The sequence below is a fragment of the Hylobates moloch genome, unplaced genomic scaffold, assembly GCF_009828535.3.
Source record: "Hylobates moloch isolate HMO894 unplaced genomic scaffold, HMol_V3 SCAFFOLD_12, whole genome shotgun sequence".
In the NCBI taxonomy this organism is placed as follows: domain Eukaryota; kingdom Metazoa; phylum Chordata; class Mammalia; order Primates; family Hylobatidae; genus Hylobates; species Hylobates moloch.
The window spans coordinates 43,853,343-43,873,569 of NW_026652287.1; the positions used below are offsets into that span (position 1 = coordinate 43,853,343).

The 20,227-nt window shown below is 52.9% G+C and overlaps 1 protein-coding gene across 1 annotated transcript in view; it reads left to right on the forward strand.

Moving 5' to 3' along the window:
* Window positions 1–1,184: 1,184 nt before the first annotated feature.
* Window positions 1,185–20,227, forward strand: part of CARM1 (coactivator associated arginine methyltransferase 1) — a 31,418-nt gene continuing 12,375 nt past the window's right edge. Inside the window, exons 1-7 of the mRNA XM_058425757.1 lie at window positions 1,185–1,272; window positions 4,438–4,570; window positions 5,250–5,371; window positions 12,846–12,878; window positions 13,465–13,590; window positions 17,149–17,255; window positions 18,215–18,319. Coding sequence (XP_058281740.1) covers window positions 1,185–1,272; window positions 4,438–4,570; window positions 5,250–5,371; window positions 12,846–12,878; window positions 13,465–13,590; window positions 17,149–17,255; window positions 18,215–18,319 — 714 coding nt within the window. The remainder of the gene's footprint in view (window positions 1,273–4,437; window positions 4,571–5,249; window positions 5,372–12,845; window positions 12,879–13,464; window positions 13,591–17,148; window positions 17,256–18,214; window positions 18,320–20,227) is intronic.

The following is a 20,227-nucleotide window of genomic DNA, read 5'->3' on the forward strand; positions in this document are numbered from 1 at the left end:
GCTACAGAGTGAACCACGTGTTATTTTTCTAGACACTAAAGCTGAGGTGTCAGGAGGTGATGGTCCCTTGCTTGCAGGTGGCAGAGCTCAGGTTCAAACCTGGATCTTAACTGCACTTGGCTCTTTTAGTTGGCCTCCCTTGCTGGAATGCAGGTCAGGGAGCCCCGCTGCCCTTGGGCTGACTGCCCCACCTCCATCACACCCACTGAGGGCCTCGGGGTGGGTGTAGGGCTTGGTCTGGGAGATTCCAAGCTGAGGAAAGCAGGGTTGTCCGCCAGCCTCCAGCTGGGTCACAGAAGAGGCTCAGGGCCTATTCCCACTCCCCTCCCCCAGCCAGCAGGGTCCAAAAGGATGTTGGGGGGGTGGTCCCCAGTCCGGTCTGCCCACTCTAGGGAGGGGCCCAGATAACTTGCGTAGATGCCGGCCCTTCCTTTCCGCCCCAGTCTTCGCCATTGCCTTTTGTCTGGCCATCTTTTATGTACAAGGGAGAAATTCAAGCCACTCAGGAGGGTGTAACATGAAAAGTCAGTCTCTCCTTCCCTCCGCACTGCCCGTGACCTGTGGTTTCTGAGGCACATACAAGCGCGCACGCATAAATCTCCTCCAACCTGCTGGGCTTCAAGTTATGCACGTTCACACAATGGCAGAGGAGGGTGCGGATTGAAAAGTATGACTTGCTTCCCGGAGGCAGCACTGAAGTCACTTTATTGTGTTTCCAGACAAGCCCCATGAATGCAGTGTGCACTGCCCCTCCTCCCTCTGTCCCTTCCCCGCCCATCTGTACACCTGTGGTGCATAGGTTTTACACCACTCTGTCCCTTACCTTGTGGCTCGATCATTTAACATGTCATTGTGTACCGATGGAAATCGATTTCTTTTAATTTGCCACATCTTCATTTATTCATTCTTTGATTAATTCATGGATATTTCAGTTTTCTGCTTTGGGTGCATTCAGATCCAGGTATATCTCTGCAAGTAGAGCTTGTAGCATACATAAGGCTCTGCAAAGGGATTTCTGGGCCAGAAGTTTTTGATCAGTTGCTCAGACATAGCTCTGATGTGCTGGGGCAGTGCCCGTTCAGAGCCATGGCTGCAGGGCTCCTGGACACCCAGCTCCAGTGCTGGAGTGGGGATGGGATTCGCCCAGAGGCCAGGGCTGCGCCAGAGGAGCCCAGGGTGACCTCATGGTCCTCAGATACCCGGGGCTGGGCAGCACCTGGAGACAGCTGCTCCAGAGCTTCTCCCAGGACGACATCGGAGGATCCGACTCAGGTTACGGCAGGAGAGGGAGGCCAGGCCGGGTTAGGGTTCTGGGGTTTGCGATTCTCTTCCGAGGCTGGCATTGATCTGTTGCTGATGATGGTAACAGCAGCTGCTCTTGTTTATGAAGTACTTAACACCTCCCGCTCCCTCTATTACCTAGGAATCCTCACTGCAGGGAGGGGTTTTCATCCCCATTTTGTGCCTATTTTATTTATGTTATTTTATTTTTTGAGGCAGAGTTTTCTTCTTGTTGCCCAGGCTGGAGTGCTATGGCATGATCTCTGCTCACTGCAACCTCTGCCTCCTGGGTTCAAGTGATTCTCCTGCCTCAGCCTCTTGAGTAGCTGGGATTACAGGTGCCCGCCACCATGTCTGGCTAGTTTTTTGTTTTTTTTTCGGTAGAGACGAGATTTCACCATGTTGGCCAGGCTGGTCTCAAACTCCTGACCTCAGGCGATCCACCCACCTCAGCCTCCCAAAGTGGTGGGATTACAGGCGTGAGCCAACGCGCCCGGCCCTGCCCATTTTATTTATTTATTTTTATTTTTATTTATTTATTTTTTTTTGAGATGGAGTTTTGCTCTTTTTGCCCAGGTTGGAGTGGAATGCAACCTCTGCCTCCCAGGTTCAAGTGATTCTCCTGCCTTAGCCTCCCGAGTAGCTCAGATTACAGGCGTGTACCACCACGCCCAGCTAATTTTATATTTTGAGTAGAGATGGGGTTTCACCATGTTGGCCAGGCTTGTCTCAAGCTCCTGACCTCACGTGATCCACCTGCTTCGGCCTCCCGTAGTGCTGGGATTACAGGCGTGAGCCACTGCCCCTGTTGTGCCTATTTTATTTTATTTTGAGACAGAGTCTTACTCTCTTCCCCAGGTTGGAGTGCAGTGGTGTGATCTCGGCTCACTGCAACCTCCGCCTCCTGGGTTCAAGTGATTCTTCTGCCTCAGCCTCCTGAGTAGCTGGGACTACAGGCACCCGCCACCACGCCCAGCTAGTTTTTTGTATTTTTAGTAGAGACGGGGTTTCACCGTGGTAGCCAGGATGGTCTTGATCTCCTGACCTTGTGACCTGCCTGCCTTGGCCTCCTAAAGGGCTGAGATTACAGGCGTGAGCTACTGCCCCCTGTCATTGTGCCCATTTTATAGATGGGGCTCCCGAGGCCAAGGGTCAAGGCAGGTGCTAGTTCAGGGGATCCAAGCCCTGCCAGACTCTGCTGCATGTGGGCTCTGACCTAGTGAAGTTCCAGGATGGTGCCCTGGGGCCGGGCTGCCAGGCCCTCCACGTGGGTTATGTCACCTCACCCTTTGGAATGTGTCAGGGTGGCCGTTGGACAGATGAGGAAGCCGAGGCCAGGGCTGCAGAACAGTGGGTTCGGCCCTGAACCCAGTCCCTCCTTGATAAACCCAAGTCCTCCTCGATGCCAAAGCCCATCCTTTCAGCCACCTCCCTGCTGGGTGACCCTAGGGTCATCTCTGCCGCCTCTTGGGCACATGAGTGCCAAGCCATGCAGGAACAGGGGGAAGCTTCTGGTTCCTAGTTTGGAAACAAGGTCACCTCTGCCAGGGCAGTGGGTCCTGGCTCAGGTGTCGCCTCCTCCCGAGTCTTCCTGGAATCTGAATTGGGCCTGGTCCGCGTGCATCAGCTTCCGTGCTTTCCCTCCTCTCAGTGCTTACTGCCAGTTCCTGTTGTCTGTCCCCTCACTGCCCTGCTGAGTGCTGTCTGCTTCCCATTATGGACTCCCAGCATGGGAGGGCCGGAGGTGGCTCTCTGGTTCACCGCCAGGTCCTCTGTGCCTGCACGTGGTCCGGGCGGAGCAGGCTGAGCAAAGAGATGCCAGCCGAGTGGGCTTCAGTAAGCATGTTTTTTTCTGTGCCTGTGGGACGGGAGTTGGCCACGGCGGGGGGGGGGGGGGGGGGGATGTGCTCTTTTTTTTCACCCTCCTCCCCTCCTTTGATCGGGAATGTTTTCCTCTGGAAGGTGAAGAGCCCATGTTGTCTTTGGCAGCAGGAGGCGATTTAATAAAAGACGTACCATTTGGACAACGGCTTCTACAGCCACCAGCTACTCCCCCGCCCCAGGTCTGCCGGGATAAATAGCTTTAATTATTCCTCCATTTGGTGGCTACAGTTGTGTTCCCCCTGGAGATGCAAGAGCTTGACATGTGGCTTTTCTCCCCCCCGAGCTGCTGCTGCTTTTCTTCTTGCCCTCCACCTCCTTGTGTTTTCTCTCTCTCTCTTTTGTTTTCTTCTTGAAATGGGGTCTCACTCTGTCGCCCAGGCTGGAGTGCAGTGGCACGATCTCGGCTCACTGCAGCCTTGACCTCCCAGGCTCGAGGGATTTTCCTGCCACAGCTTCCCACATAGTTGGGACTACAGGTGTGCACCACCATGCTCATCTAATTTTTTTATTATTACTTGTAGAAGATGGGGTCTCACTATGTTGCCTAGGCTGGTCTCAAACTCCTGGGCTCAAGTGACCCTCCCCGCTCAGCTTTCCAAAGTGTTAGGATTACAGGCAGGAGCCACTGTTCCCAGCCGGCCTCCTTGTTCTCTATCTGCCAAAGAATGTGGCCCCGATGTCACGACAGCATGGGAGGTTCTCTTTTTTTTTCTTTTTAAGAGAGAATCTCTCACTGTCACCCAGGCTGGAGGGCAGTGGTGTGATTTCTGCTCACTGCAACCTCTACCTCCCAGGTTCAAATTATTCTCGTGCCTCAGCCTCCCAAGTAGCTGGGATTATAGGCGCCCACCACCACTTCTGGCTGATTTTTGTATTTTTGGTAGAGATAAGGTTTCACCATGTTGGCCGGACTAGTCTCAAACTCCTGGCCTCAAGCGATCCACCTGCCTTGGCCTTCCAAAGTGCTGGGATTACAGGCGCAAGCCACTGTGCCCGGCCTAGGGATGGGAGGTTTGAAGGGACTCCAGGTCCCCCTGACCCAGGTCTAACGAGCCTCAGGGGCCCAAAGACCCCCTGCTTGTTCCATTGCTTTCTGGAAGCAAGGGGGAGGGGAAGTAGGTGAACAAATAGTGCTGCTGTGTGGCCACCGGATGCTAAACATCTCTGCATGGTGAAGCCACTTCCCCAGTCAAGGCCATGCTCACGGTGAGGGCAGGCTAGCATTCCAACTTGGACACCTGGACCCCTGAACCCACTGCCCCCTGTGCTTAGGGAAGAGGCTGGGCTGCCCCTACCCCTATCCCGGGGAGGGCATTCTGGTCAGTACCCATGAGTGCCCCTTGTGTGCTAGGTACTGTGTGAGTTATGCCCAGAGCCCTGGATCTGCGCTTTGTGGGGCTGTCAGGTAGGCGTTAAATAAGGAGCTGCGAGGCAGTGAGGGCTTGTCCGGGAAATGCTGGAGGACCTCTAGGAGGAAGTGACAAGGAAGCAGGGGAAGAGGGGAGGGTGATCTCTAAGGAGCATCAGAGGCCAGAGAACCTCTGCCCATGATCTTGACCGGGAGTGTTGAAGGCCAGCGAGGTTTGGCTGGAGTGACCCAGGGGGCAGCAGTGAGACTGCGGACATTGGCAGGGGGCTGGTTCCGGAAGGTGCTGGGGAACCGTGGGGTGGTGTGAAGCAGGCGGGTTGTGTTAGACACTGTGCGGCTTGAAGGGTGGACTGGGAGGTGACTGAGGCATGGTACCAGGACCATCTGCTCAGTGAGACCCTTGAGAGATGTCTCCCTGTTCTTCCAAGACCCTCCTGCATGCTGGGACCCAGGGCTGCCATGGAGCTGCTGCTGCCCCGCCCACCATTCTCTAGTGTATTTTCTTCAAGTCTAGGGCTAGGGAGTCCTTATACCTTAGAGTCCCCTAGATTCTGCTGCCCTGGGGGGCCAATAAGGAGATGTGCAGCATGCTAACTCTTAAGGCAGGTGGGGAACAGCAGCCGGTCCTCCAAGAGCTGCCCTCTTCCCCACCCCCGTTGCCTCCTGCCTGGCCAGCCATAGCCCTTGGCTCCTCCCCTATCCTGTGTGATGACAGGTCTCTCCCCACCCTGTGCAAGATCCCTCCCAGTGCTGCCCAGAGCCAAGCCACCAGTCCACTGGGGCCTCTTGCGGTCCCTCCACAGCGCCCCTACCCACATCAACCCACGTTGCATGGAGGTCTGTCCCAGCAGCCTCCCAGGGCTCACCGCACTGTCTTGGCCACCCCTGTTTCCCTGCCTTCGTGCGCACTTCCCCTCACTGGCAGATCTGTCCCCAGTCTCCTTCCCAGGCTGGGTCAGGTGCCACCTCCAGGCACCTACAGAGTCCACCACCTGGGGATCTCTGTCTGCCACCGCCTCTAGGATGGGGAGCTTATCTCCATTGCCTAGTGCCTGGTGAGCAGATAAGGAAGTGGGTGGCGAAAACGCTGAGGGTCCAGCCTCTGCTCTGCACCTGTAATCCTTCCGGGTTTTTCAAATAAAGCTTTATGGGCACACAGCCATGCTCATTTGTTTACATATTGTCTGCTGCAAGGCAGAATAGAGTAATTGTAGCAGAGATCAGATTCCCCAGCAGAGATCAGATTCCCCAGGAAGCACACAATATTTACTGTCTGGTCCTTTACACAGAAAGTCAGCCAAGCCCTGCTCTAGGAAGCGCAGAGACATCGGGTGGTGCATTGGTGAGGAGTGGGCATGCTGGTGCCAGTCACCTCAGCCACTCTTGCTGTGTGACCTTGAGCAAGATACTTAACCTCTCTGAGCAAATAAGAGCATAGTGAGAGTAGGTACTCCCAGAGGTGATGAGAAGAGGAAACAGGAGGTCGACATAAGGCACTGGAACAGAGCCTGGCCCTTAGAGTGTTGTCACTCTTACGTCATGTGACATCCCAGCCTCTGCAGGGTGTGGGCAGGCCTGGCTCATGGCAACTGGGGGTTTGTGACCTGGATTCACATGGCGAGGAGCTGCTTCCTGGGGAGCAAGAAAGGCTGCCTCAAAGATGGGGCAGTTTTTCTACCCCCTTCCCTGCAGTTTCAGCCCCTCCTCCCTTGGCCCCACTGCTTCATCAGGGCCAAGTGCAGCGCGGCAGGCCAGCCAATAGCCCCAGGCTGGGTCCAGGGGTGGCCGAAGCGTAACACTCAGTCTGGGTTCGTGTTCTTCACGTTCCCTGTTGGAGACTCCACCTGGAGATCCCAGTCCCTTTCCTTTTACTGCAGGATAAAGAAATGCTAGCTCTGGGCCAGGCACGGCGGCTCACACCTGTGATCTCAGCACTTTGGGAGGTCGAGGTGGGCGAATCACCTGAGATCAGGAGTTCGAGATCAGCCTGGTCAACATGGTGAAACCCTGTCTCTAATAAAAATACAAAAATTAGCCGGGTGTGGTGGTGCATGCCTGTAATCCCAGCTACTCGGGAGGCTGAGACAGGAGAATCGCTGGAACCGGGGAGACAGAAGTTGCGGTGAGCTGAGATTGTGCCACTGCACTCCAGCCTAGGTGACAGAGTGAGACTTAGTCTCGAAAAAAAAAGATACCCCAACTCTGGCCTGGCCTCAATTGGCCTGAACTCACCACAGCCTCCTGGCTCTGGAGTCTGCTTTTTGGTCACCCTTGCCTGCTAGCCCTGCAGCCTGTCCCCCACCTCTCCAGGCCATGTGCACACAGTCCCCAACATGCGTTGGCTGATGCCGCAACAGTGGTGCTTTTTCGATTAGTCTCTAGAGGCCGACACAGAGGGCCTTTCTGAATCCTGGGGTCCTGCCCCCTTCCGCAGCTCCCATACTGCTTCTCCCCAGCTGAATGGCCGCTTTGGGAGGTGGTTGTTGGCCTTGAGAGGATGCCACAGTGAGTTTCCCGCGGGCAGGGCTGCATCTGTGGCGAGCACTGAATCACCACTGCTGGATCCAGACGCCTGTGCATCCCGGGCCCCAAGGCTCCCTTCTGCCCTCCTCCTGGGGTGCTGTTCGTGAGCCAGGAGACAGGCTTGCATTCCTTGCCTGCTCACAGGTGACCCTGGGCCAGGTGTGCGATGGCCCACTGGACCCATAGTAGCAGAGGGAGGGGAGAGGAAGGGAGAAAGTGGGAACAGCATGTGCAGAGGCCTGGGGCCTGGCCCATGTAGGGATTAGAGGATTGAGTGTGTCCGTGGGGAGGGGCCAAGGCAGAGAGAGCCATGAGGAATGATGGGCACAGAGCTCAGAGGCTCGGGTGTCTCCTGAACAAAGAGAGGAACATGGTCTAGCTTGTTTTTCTTTTTTCTTTTTTTTGGTTTGTCAGTATTTCCCAGGTGTCTTCCGTGCCGTGTGCCAGGGACTAGCTTGGGGATAGAGCTGTGACTTTGAGAAGCTGCCGGCTCCGCGGGCTTCAGCAGCTGCTGCTGTGATGAAGCGATCCACTTGCCCTCAGCCCCGGCATCTTTGGCCTAAGCCCAGCCCTAGCCTTGGCTGGGTACAGCCAGGCTTCACTTGGCCACAGGTCCTGTAGTTGCCTGCCTGGCGCCAGGTCAGAGAGGGGCGCCTCAGGCAACGTCAGGTTGCCAGGCTGCTTGGTAAACAGGCCTCCCTGGGCCCACTTGCTGTCACCCAGGTGTGGCCAACAGATCGACAGTATCTCCTGCCCCAGGACGGGTATGAGTGTGGGCACCATGCCAAGGTTGGATGTCCCTTCCTGGGACCCACCTACAGCTGGGAGCCCTTTATCTTGGGGCCTCTGTGGGTGTGGTGAGGCTGTGAGTCTGGGGCAGTGGCCTGCTGACACCCTCCTCCTGGCAGGGCTCAGGAGGTTCCTCCATGCCCTGCCCTCTCAGGAGGGCGGCACCTGGCTCCTGGGGTGGGAGAGAGTCTGGCAGGACTGGCTGGGTGTGGCTGGGGAGCTGCCCTGCAGGTCTCATATCTGTAGGCCCTCATACCTGGACTCATCACTTAGGAACAGTTTTCTTTTAATTTTTTTTTTTTTTTTGAGACGTAAAGAGTCTCGCTCTGTCGCCCAGGCTGGAGTGCAGTGGTGCCATCTCGGCTCACTGCAACCTCCACCTCCTGGATTCAAGCGATTCTCCTGCCTCAGCCTCCTGAGTAGCTGGGATTACAGGCACCCACCACCATGCCTTGCTAATTTTTGTACTTTTAGTAGAGATGGGGTTTTGCCTTTTTGGACAGGTGTGTCTCAAACTCCTGGGTTCAAGTGATCTGCCCACCTCCCAAAGTGCTAGAATTACAGGCGTGAGCCACTACGCCCGGCCCATTTTTCTTTTTCTATTGAAGCAAAATTCACACCTGTAATCCCAGCACTTTGGAGGCCAAGGTGGGAGGATCACTTGAGCCCCAGGAGTTTCAGACCAGCCTGGGCGACATAGTGAGACCCTCATCTCTACAAAAAAATAAAATTAGCCAGGGGTGGTGGACGCCCGTGAGGTTCCAGCTACCCGGGAGGCTGAGGTGGGAGGATGGCTTGAGCCTGGGAGGTCAAGAGCTGTTATCGTATAACAGGAAATCAGCCCCTTTACAATGTCGCATAACAATCACCTCTGTCTACTCCCAAAATATGTTTGTCACCCCAAAAGGAGACCCCACTTCCATTAAGCAGTTGCTCCCCATTCCTGCCTTCTCCCAGCTCTCAGCCACCAGCAGTGTGCCTACTGTGAATATTTCACATAAATACAATCATTTGTGTCTGGCTTCTTTCAGCATGATGTTTCTGCTATTCATTCATGTTGTTGCATGGCTCAGTGCTTCCTTTATTTTTATGGCTGAATAATGTTTCATTTTATAGATAAGCCATGTTTGTTTATCTGTTTGTCAGTTTATGAACATTTGGGTTGTATTTCCATCTTGTGTCTGTCATGAATAAGTACTGCTGTGAATGCTTGCATACGAGTGTCTGTTGGGTTTTTTTGCTTTGTTTTGTTTTTATTTTATTTTTTTTTTTTGAGACGAGTCTGGCTCTGTCGCCCAGGCTGGGGTGCAGTGGCGCGATCTTGGCTCACTGCAAGCTCCGCCTCCCGGATTCACGCCATTCTCCTGCCTCAGCCTCCCGAGTAGCTGGGACTACAGGCGCCAGCCACCACACCCGGCTAATTTTTTGTATTTTTAGTAGAGACGGGGTTTCACCATGTTAGCCAGGATGGTCTCAATCTCCTGACCTTGTGATCACCTGCCTGCCTTGGCCTCCGAAAGTGCTGGGATTACAGATTTGAGCCACTGCGCCCAGCCTTTTTTTTTTTTTTTTTTTTTTTTTGAAACGGAGCTTCGCTCTGTTGCCCAAGCTAAAGTGCAATGGCGCTATCTCAGCTCACTGCAACCTTCACCTCCCTGATTCAAGCAATTCTCCCTGCCTCAGCTTCCTAAGTAGCTGGGACTACAGGCACCCGCCATCATGTCTGGCTAATTTTTGTGTTTTTAGTAGAGACGGCGTTTCGCCACGTTGGCCAGGCTGGTCTTGAACTCCTGACCTCAGGTGATCTGCCCGCCTCGGCCTCCCAAAGTGCTGGGATTACAGGCATGAGCCACTGCACTTGGCCAGCTGTTTTTTTTTGTTTGTTTTTGTTTTTGTTTTTTTAAAGAGATGGAGTCTTGCTATGTTGCCCAGGCTGGAGTGCAGTGGCTGTTCACAGGTACAATCATAGCTAACTGCAGCCTTGAGCTCCCAGGCTCAAGCAATCCTTCCACCTCAGCCTCCCGAGTAGCTGGGATCTCAGGCATGCACCACCATACCCGGCTAATTTTGTTTATTTTTTTTGTAGAGATGGGGTCTTACTATGTTGCCTAGGCTGACCTTGAACTCCTGGCCTCAAGTTATCCTCCCATCTTGGCCTCCCAAAGTGCTGGGATTACAGGCATGAGCCTGTGCCCAGCCCTGGCTATCTCTTTGTTGTTGAGTTAAAAAAGTTCTTGGCCCAGCCCAGTGGCTTATATATAAATATATATATATTAAAAATATATAGGCCGGGCGCAGTGGCTCACCTCTGTAATCCCAGCACTTTGGGACACCAAGGCAGACAGAGCACTTGAGCTCAGGAGCTCAAGACCAGCCTGACCAGCATAGTGAAACCCCATCTCTACTAAAAGTACAAAAACAAGCTGGACGTGGTGGCACACACCTGTAGTCCCCCAGTTACTCCGGAGGCTGAGGCAGGAGAATCCCTAGAATCCGGGAGGCAGAGGTCACAGCAAGCCAAAATCGTGCCACTGCACTGCAGGCTGGGTGATGGAGTGAGACTCCATCTCAAAAAATAAATATAATAAAAAGAGATAAAAAATCATTGTTGTTGTTTTTTTTTTTTTTTTTTTTTTGAGACAGAGTCTTGCTCTGTTGCCCAGGCTGGAGTGCAGTGGTGTGATCTTGGCTCACTGCAAGCTCCACCTCCCGGGTTCACACCATTCTCCTGCCTCAGCCTTCTGAGTAGCTGGGACTACAGGCGCCTGCCACCACACCCAGATAATTTTGTTTTGTTTTGTTGTATTTTTAGTAGAGACAGGATTTCACTGTGTTAGCCAGGATGGTCTTGATCTCCTGACCTCATGATCCACCCATCTTGCCCTCCCAAAGTGCTGGGATTACAGGCGTGAGCCACTGCACCCAGACTTTTTCTTTTCTTTTTTTTTTTTTTGAGACATGCTCTTATTCTTGTCACCCAGGCTAGAGTGCAGTGTTGCCATCTCTGCTCACTGCAGTGTCAACTTCCTGGGCTCAGGTGATTCTCCCACCTCAGCCTCCCAAGTAGTTGGGACTACAGGCACACGCCACTACACCTGACTAATATTTTTATATTTTTAGTAGAGATGGGATTTCACCATGTTGCCCAGGCTGGTCTCAAACTCCTGGGTTCTAGTAATCTGCCCACCTCCCAGAGTACTGGGATTACAGGTGTCAGCCACCGTGCCTGACCCTAAAATAGTTTTTTATATATTTTGGACACTAAATACTTAACAATAGATGATTTGCAACTCGTTCTCCTAAGAGTTTTCTTGTTTTAGCTCTTTTTTTTTTTTTTTTGAGACAGAGTCTTGCTCTGTCACCCAGGCTGGAGTGCAGTGGCGCAGTCTCGGCTCACTGCAAGCTCCGCCTCCGGGGTTCATGCCATTCTCCTGCCTCAGCCTCTCCGAGTAGCTGGGACTACAGGCGCCCGCCACCACGCCTGGCTAATTGTTTGTATTTTTAGTAGAGACGGGGTTTCACTGTGGTCTCGATCTCCTGACCTCGTGATCCGCCTGCCTCGGCCTCCCAAAGTGCTGGGATTACAAGCGTGAGCCACCGCGCCCGGCCTTGTTTTAGCTCTTATATTTAGGTCGTTGCTCCATTTGAGTTCTGTTTTGTTTGTATATGGTGTGAGGTAGGGGTTTAACTTCATTCTTTTCTCTGTGGTTATCCAGTTTCCTCAACAGTGTTTGTTGAAGACACTATTCTTTCCCCATTGAATGTTCTTGGCATCCTTGTCAAAAATCAATTGAGGATAAGTATAAGGGTTTATTTCTGGACTCTTGATTCTGTTCCATTGATCTGTGTCTCCTTTCTTTTGCCAGTACCACTACACTGTTTTCATTACTGTACCTTCATAGTAAAATTTGAAATTGAGACATGGGAATCTTCCAACTTTATTCTTTTTCAAGATTGTTTTGGCCATTCAGGGTGATTGAGAACACTTTTGCGATATTTGCACTCATGTTGTTGTTGTTGTGGTGGGCTATTCCAAAGCAAGCTACTGACGTCATGGGAATTTGCGATAAATACTTCCACATGTGTTTTCTAAGAAAATATGCATTTATCTACAAAACCACAATACCATTGTCACATCCAAATAACTTAAAATTATGGAATATGTAGTCCACGCTCACATTTCCCTAGTTGTCTTTTGTTTTGTTTTGTTTTTTAATAAGATCTCACTTCTGTTGCCTAGACTAGAGCGCAGTGGCACCATCATAGCTCACTACAGCCTCAACCTCCTGGGCTCAAGCAATCCTCCCACCTCAGCCTCCCAAGTAGCTGGGACCACAGGTGTGAGCCACTCTGTCCAGCTCCCCAGTTGTTCTTTATTTATTTTGTTGAGACAAGGTCTTGCTCTGTCAGCCAGGCTGGAATGCAGTGGCACAGTCATGGCTCACTGTAGCCTCAACCTCCCAGGCTCAAGTAATCCTTCCACCTCGGCCTCCTGAGTCCCTAAGACAACAGGCACATGCCACCACGCCTGCCTAATTTTTAAATTTTTTTGTAGAGACAGGGTCTTGCTATGCTGCCCAGGCTGATCTCCAACTCCTGGGTTCAAGTGGTCCTCCTGCCTTGGCCTCCCAAAGTGCTGGAATTAGAGGTGTGGGCCCAGCCTCCCCAGTTGTCCTTTATAACTTTTAAAAACATTTTTCATTCGGCTCCAGCCCAGGGTCCCACTTTGCATTGCGTTGGGCACTCCCCTCTTTCTTGTCTCCTGCACTCTGGAATAGCTCCCACCATTTTGGTCTTTCCTGACATTGGCCTGTTCGAGGAGACCAGGCTGGTTGTCCTGTAGCCTGCCCCACAACCTGTCCTTTTCTATTGTCCCTTGAAGATGGGACTAGGGCAAACATTTTTGCCAAGAATACTACAGATGATGCACCTGTCCCACTGCAGTACGGCAGACGGGCACAGCGCCTGATTGGGCCGGCCCGTTCCTGGCATCGCTAAGTTTCACCATTTGGCTGGAGTGGAGTGGCCGCAGGTTTGTGGAATGAATTACTAGTAACAGCTATCATGATGGGTACAGGGAGACAGTGTCATAATTCACTAGTCCACTGCCCTGCCATTAGCCCCATCTGATGGTGAGAACCCCAGTTCCAGAGAGGCTGAGGGACCTGCCTGTGTCACAGTGAAAAAATGGCGTGGATAGGGTGTGAACCCGGCGGTCTGGCTCCACTGGCCACATGCAGTCACTGCACTGCGCCCATCCAAGAACAGAAGGGCTCAGCCGAGCGGGGCAGAGGCAGCTCCAGCTCTGAATTCTTGTGGGCCAGCACCATGCCTCGTTGGCCCTGTCTGCCCACCTCAGCCTTCACCGTGCCCCTGTCTCATCCCTGGTCGTCCTGAGGACACAGGCTGTGTTCCTGCTGTCTGATCAGCCGCTCCCTTGTCTTCAATGTGGGCTGGGCAGTCAGGGCACCCGGCAGTGCTGCCAGGGTGGTTTTGTGGCACTCTGGAAGAATCTGGGGGCACCAAGGGGAGGCAGCAGGAGGGCGACAGGGACTCGGGCTCAAAAGAAGGCAGCCAACAGGGCTGCATCGCTCACGCCAGCCTGTCTTCTCTCGTAGATGAAGATGTGTGTGTCTTTAAGTGCTCAGTGTCCCGAGAGACAGAGTGCAGCCGTGTGGGCAAGCAGTCCTTCATCATCACCCTGGGCTGCAACAGTGTCCTCATCCAGTTCGCCACACCCAATGGTACGTGGCCCTCCTTCCATTCCGGTGACACCAGCCCAGAGTGCCCAGAGCCCTGGTGGGCAGGGGCGTGGAGCCTGGCTAAGGGGTGGCCCGTGCATCCTTGAGAAGGCTCCGCTGCCCTCAAAACCGCATTCCCACACGCAGATATGCCCAGAATACACTCCACTGCCTGGGCAAATGCTGGATCCCAGACCCTCCCTCGCCGGCTCCTCTGGGTCTTTTGGGGCTTGGCTCGTATGTCCCCACCTCCAAGAGGCCCATCCTGACCACCTGGGCCCAGTCTTTCTGGCAGTGGCCAGCCCTGGGCCAGCTGTGATTGGAGTTTAGGGGATGGAGTGAGACAAGGTCCTAGAGGCAGGAAGAGTTTGCTCAGGGTACAGAGAAGCCACCAGAAGGGCCTAACCAACCCACCTTGGGGGCACAGGTGGACACAAGATTCCTGACTAAAGGTGGGAGAACCCCAGGTGGATACAGCCAGGGTAGCAGTGGAGGTGTCGAGGGATGCCCAGGGCTGGAGACGGTCTGAAGGTCCCGCTGCAGGCTCGGTTACCTGAGAGCTGGAGTGAGCCCAGTGGTTGACACGGGGGCTGGTACAGGGACAGCTGGAGGTGGGGAGGCTGACTGCCCATAGCCACTGCCGGCCTCTCCCTTGTCTCAAGGAGGCTGTGCAGTGACCCAGATGTACCTTGGGCAGCCTGAGCCCTCAGGGCCACCTGTGTGAAGCTGCCACGCCTGGCTAATTTTTTGTAGCGATGTGTTGCCCAGGCTGGTCTCGAACTCCTGGCCTCAAGTGAGCCGCCCTCCTCAGCCTCCCAAAGTGCTGAGATTACAGATGTGAGCCACCGCACCCAGCCCTTTTATTTTTATTTTTATTTTTTTTCGAGAAAGAGTGTCACTCTGTTGCCCAGGCTGGAGTTCAGTGGTGCTATCTTGGCTCACTGCAACCTCCACCTCCCAGGTTCAGGCGATTCTCATGCCTCAGCCTCCCGAGTAGCTGGGACTACATGTTTGTGCCACTATGCCTGGCTAATTTTTGTGTTTTTATTATAGTAGACATGGAGTTTTTTCATATTGCCCAGGCTGGTCTCAAACTCCTGGCCTCAAGTGATCCACCCGCCTCAGCCTCCCAAAGTGCTGTGCTGGGATTACAGGCATGAGCCACTGCACCCGGCCATTCCCACTCTTAAGACTATTTGTATTTTAATATTTTTTATTTCAGTTCTGTCAGTTTTTAAAAGTTGTGCTAAAATCTACATAACGAAATTTGGTCATTTTAACCCTTTTGAAGTGTGTAGGTTGGTAGCAAGCAGCACATTAACATTGTTGTGCAACTGTCACTACCACCTATCTCCAGAACTTGCTCATCTCGAACTGTGTCTTTAATTTTTTTTTGAGACGGAGTCTCGCTCTGTCACCCAGGCTGGAGTGCTGGAGTGCAGTGGCGCGATCTCGGCTCACTGCAACCTCTGTCTCCCAGGTTCAAGCGATTCTCCTGCCTCAGCGCCCTCAATAGCCGGGATTACAGGCACGTGCCACTGTACCCAGCTAATTTTTTGTATTTTTAGTAGAGACGGGGGTTTCACCATGTTGGCCAGGCTGGTCTTGAACTCCTGACCTCAGGTAATCCGCCTGCCTCAGCCTCCCAAAGTGCTAGGATTACATGCGTGAGCCACCTTGCCTGACGTGTCTTTTAATTTTTAAAGAGATTGTCTTTTAAATATTGTTTTGTTTTCTACTTGATATAATTTAGTGGCTATTATTCTATGTTAATAAATACAGCTTTAATTTTATTTTAATTTAATTTAATTTTATTTTATTATTTCACTTATTTTATTTTATTTTATTTTATTTATTTATTTTTTTTTTGAGACGGAGTCTCGCTGTGTCGCCCAGGCTGGAGTGCAGTGGCGCACTCTCGGCTCACTGCAAGCTCCGCCTCCCAGGTTCACGCCATTCTCCTGCCTCAGCCTCTCCGAGTAGCTGGGACTACAGGCGCCCGCCACCACGCCCGGCTAATTTTTTTGTATTTTTAGTAGAGACGGGGTTTCACCATGTTAGCCAGGATGGTCTCGATCTCCTGACCTCGTGATCCGCCCGCCTCGGCCTCCCAAAGTGCTGGGATTACAAGCGTGAGCCACCGCGCCCGGCTATTTTATTTTATTTTAAGACAGAGTCTCACTCTGTTACCCAGGCTGGAGTGTAGTTGCGCAATCTTGGCTCACTGCAACCTCCACCTCCTGGGTTCAAGTGATTCTCCCGCCTCAGCCTCCTGAGTAGCTGGGACTACAGGTGCCCACCACCACCCCTGGCTAATTTCTGTATTTTTAATAGAGACAGGGTTTCACCATGTTGGCCAGGCTGGTCTCGAACTCCTGACCTCAAGTGATCCACTCGCCTCAGCCTCTCAAAGTGCTAGGATTACAGGCATGAGCCACCATGCCCGGCTTATTATTTCTTGTAGAGACAGGGTCTTGCTTTGTTGCCCAGGCTGGCCTCTTAAACTCCTGGGCTCAAGCAGTCCACCCGCCTCAGCCTCCCAATGTGCTGGGATTACAGTTGAAAACCACAGTGCCCAGCCAAATAGATAGAGCCTGTTTTAAAGGGCCACATACCGTTGCATCTTGGGGAAGGGTGGTGATTGGTGATTCTCTGCCGTGCTTTTCTTAATTTTTTTTTTTTTTTGAGATGGAGTCTCACTCTGTCGCCCAGGCTGGAGTGCAGTGGCACAATCTCGGCTCACTGCAAGCTTCGCCTCCCGGGTTCACGCCATTCTCCTGCCTCAGCCTCCAAGTAGCTGGGACTACAGGTGCCCGCCACCATGCCCGGCTAATTTTTTGTATTTTTAGTAGAGACGGGGTTTCACCATGGTCTCGATCTCCTGACCTCGTGATTCGCCCGCCTCGGCCTCCCAAAGTGCTGGGATTACAAGCGTGAGCCACCACGCCTGGCCCCCCTTAATTTTTTATTTCTTGTTTTTGTTTTTGTTTTTTAACGAGGCAGGGTCTTGTTATGTTGCCCAAGCTGGTCTGAAACTCCTGACAACTGATCTGCCCACCTCAGCCTCCCAAAGTGCTGGGATTACAGGCATGAGCCACTGCACCTGGCCTCTACTGTGCTTTTCTGTGCCCCTGGGGTTTGTCCAGTCCCCTCTTACTGGACATTGCAGTGTCTGCTGCCCCCACACAGATGCCGCCCTGAGCTTCTGGGTGGACTTGGGCTTATTTGTCAGAGCTTTGACTCCCGGGCCAGTGGGCGTGTGCTTGAGAGCTTCACCAAGCTGCCCTTTGGTGAGGAATCCCCAGGCCCACTCCCACCAGACAGCAGCCCCACATGCAGGCTACCTGCCCTCTTCTCATGTCAGTCACCAGGGTGCAGGCATGGCTGCCCTTCATCTTTTCTTTGAACTTTGAAAATTGTTTTTCGGGGAAGAGAAATCACCAGCCCTGTATGTTCAAGGGAGAAATGTCAGGACATACGGCCATCCAGAACCTTCCCTCCCAGATGGCCACATGCTGGGTTGCTGACCGCCCCCCCGGTGACTTGGCTTCCCTGTTCCAGATTTCTGTTCCTTCTACAACATCCTGAAAACCTGCCGGGGCCACACCCTGGAGCGGTCCGTGTTCAGCGAGCGGACGGAGGAGTCTTCTGCCGTGCAGTACTTCCAGGTGGGTTGCACTCATCCTCAGCCAGGCCGCCTCCCCCTGGCAGCCCCCCTGCCACCCGCCCACAGGAGGCCACGCAGCACAGGAAAGGCCCACCCAAGTTCCCGTCCTGGCTCTGTCCCTTACTGGCCATGTAGCCTTGGGCAGGTTTCCTCCGCTGGCTGGGCCTCAGTTTCCTCATCTGTGAAGCGGAGATGCAGGTGCCTGCCTGAGAGGGTTGCTGGAAGGATCTGAGCACAGGTGGAGCTCAGGGCCACAGGTGTTGTGAATAACGGTAGAGCAGTTGCAATGTCCTGAGCGCTCCCTGTATGCCAGGCCCTGGTCTAAGCGCTGTCACATGCACAGAAGCACTTGGACCTTCCCAACAACGCTAGGAGGTAAGTGCTATTATTGTCCCCATTTTACAGATGAGAAAACTGAGGCTCAGAGAGGTTAAGTGACTTGCTCCAAGTCACACAGCTATTATGCAACAGAGCCAAGATGGGAAGCCAGGTCTGCCTGATGCCAAAGCCTGTGCCCCTGCCCAGGTGCCACGCTGCCTCCCGATCGCCCGTTGTCTTACAGAGAGACACCACACCTCACCTGCCTGGCGCTCTGAGTTCTAGGGCTCTGTTCGATCCGCTTCTCTTCTTCTTTGGGGCCCTCAAGATGGGGCAGGTGGCCCCCGATGCCAGAACCCTGCCTGTGGCAAATCTTGAGTTCTCCTGGGTGGCTTCCAGGTCCAGGCGGCATCCAGCTGTTGCCACTGGCTGCAGTGATAGTGGCGGTGTCCTCCTGGGGGCTGCCCTCCGGCTTCCTGCTCCCTCTCCTGGAGCTGCTAGTGGGGCCCAGGCAGAGGGTGCACGGCCTCCCGAGGGAGGTTTGTGCTCAAGATGGCCCCTTGCTCTATCACAGGGCTGGCCAGGGCCTTGGCTGCCTCATGCCACTTTGTGCCCCGTGCCATTGGTGTGTCTCTGTTCCAGTTTTATGGCTACCTGTCCCAGCAGCAGAACATGATGCAGGACTACGTGCGGACAGGCACCTACCAGCGCGCCATCCTGCAAAACCACACTGACTTCAAGGACAAGGTGAGTGGCCCGTGCATGTGCCCACCTCTCTGCTTCTGTCTCTGTTTTTTTTTTTTTTTCTTTGCTCATTGATTTTATCTTTAATTTTCTCAGATTAGAAATGCATTTATCCCAGCTACTGTGGAGGCTGAGGCAGGAGGATCGCTTCAGCCCAGGAGTTTGAGGCTGCAGTAAGCTATGATTGCACCACTGCACTCCAGCCTGGGCGACAGAGTGAGACTCTTGTCTCTTAAAAAAAAACAAACAAACAAGGCCGGGTGCGGTGGCTCACGCCTGTAATCCCAGCACTCTGGGAGGCCAAGCCGGGCGGGTCACAAGGTCAGGAGATCGAGACCATCCTAGCTAACACGATGAAACCCTGTCTTTACTAAAAAATACAAAAAAATTAGCCGGGCGTGGTGGCAGGTGCCTGTAGTCCCAGCTACTCAGGAGGCTGAGGCAGGAGAATGGCATGAACCCAGGAGGCAGAGCTTGCCGTGAGCTGAGATCACACCACAGCACTCCAGCCTGGGCAACAGAGCGAGACTCCATCTCAAAAACAAAACAAACAAACAAACAAAAAACCAAAAAGCAAGAAAAACAAATGCATTTGATATATAAACTCAACACAGCATGTACATTATAGGCTTGAGAGGCCTCTATCAGTTCCCTCCAAGACAGCCGCTACCCCTCGGTATGAGCTCTCTTCTTCCAGATTTTTCCCCATGCAGACATCAGCGTATATTTTAGAATTATTTTATTGAGCTGGGCAGAGTAGCTCACACCTGTCTGTAATCCCAGCACTTTGGGAGGCCAAGGCAGGGGTATCATTTGAGCCCGGGAAGTTGAAAGTGCAGTGAGCTGTGATTGGGGTACTGCTCTCCAGGCTGAGCCACAGTGCGAGACCCTGCCTCAGAAACAAAACTAATAAATAAGCTTTTTGATATCACCAAATAATGTGCACTCATGATTAAAGAGAGAGAGAGCAGAGCAGAGCATCTGTATTCAAAAGTAGAAATCGGCCAGGCACAGTGGCTCACACCTGGAATCCCAGCATTTTGGGAGGCTGAGGCAGGTGGGTCACTTGAGGTTAGCAGTTCGAGACCACTCTGGCCAACATGGCAAAAGCCCATCTCTACTAAAATAAAATACAAAAATTAGCTGGGCGTGGTGGCAGGCACCTGTAGTCCCAGCTACTCAGGAGGCTGAGGCAGGGGAATTGCTTGAACCTGGGAGGCAGAGGTTGCAGTGAGCTGAGATTGTGCCACTGCACTCCAGCCTGGGCAAGAGAGCAAGACTCCGTCCTAAAAAAAAAAAAAAAAAAAAAAAGTAGAACTGTATAATGTATTCCCTTCTCATCCCATTTGCCAGAGTTTTTGGTGTCTACCTTTTTTTTTTTTTTTTTTTTTATGAGATGGAGTCTTGCTTTGTCACCAGGCTGGAATGCAGTGGCACAATCTCGCCTCACTGCAACCTCCACCTCCCAGGTTCGAGCAATTGTCCTGCCTCAGCCTCCTGAGTAGCTGGGACTACAGGCACACGCCACCAAGCCCAGCTGATTTTTGTATTTTTGGTAGACACAGGGTTTCACCCTGTTGCCCAGGATGGTCTCGATCTCTTGACCTCATGATCCGCCCACCTCAACCTCCCAAAGTGCTTGGATTACAGACATGAGCCACTGCACCTGGCTTACTCAGAGTTTTTGTTTTCTCTTTCTGTTTTTTGGGGGTTTTTTTGAGACAGATTCTCACTCTGTCACCCAGGCTGGAATGCAGTGGCACAATCTCAGCTCACTGCAGCCTCCGCCTCCTGGGTTCAAGCGATTCTTGTGCCTCAGCCACCCAAGTAGCTGGGATTACAGTCATGTGCCACCATGCCCGGCTAATTTTTGTATTTTTAGTAGAGATGGGGTTCTGCCGTGTTGCCCAA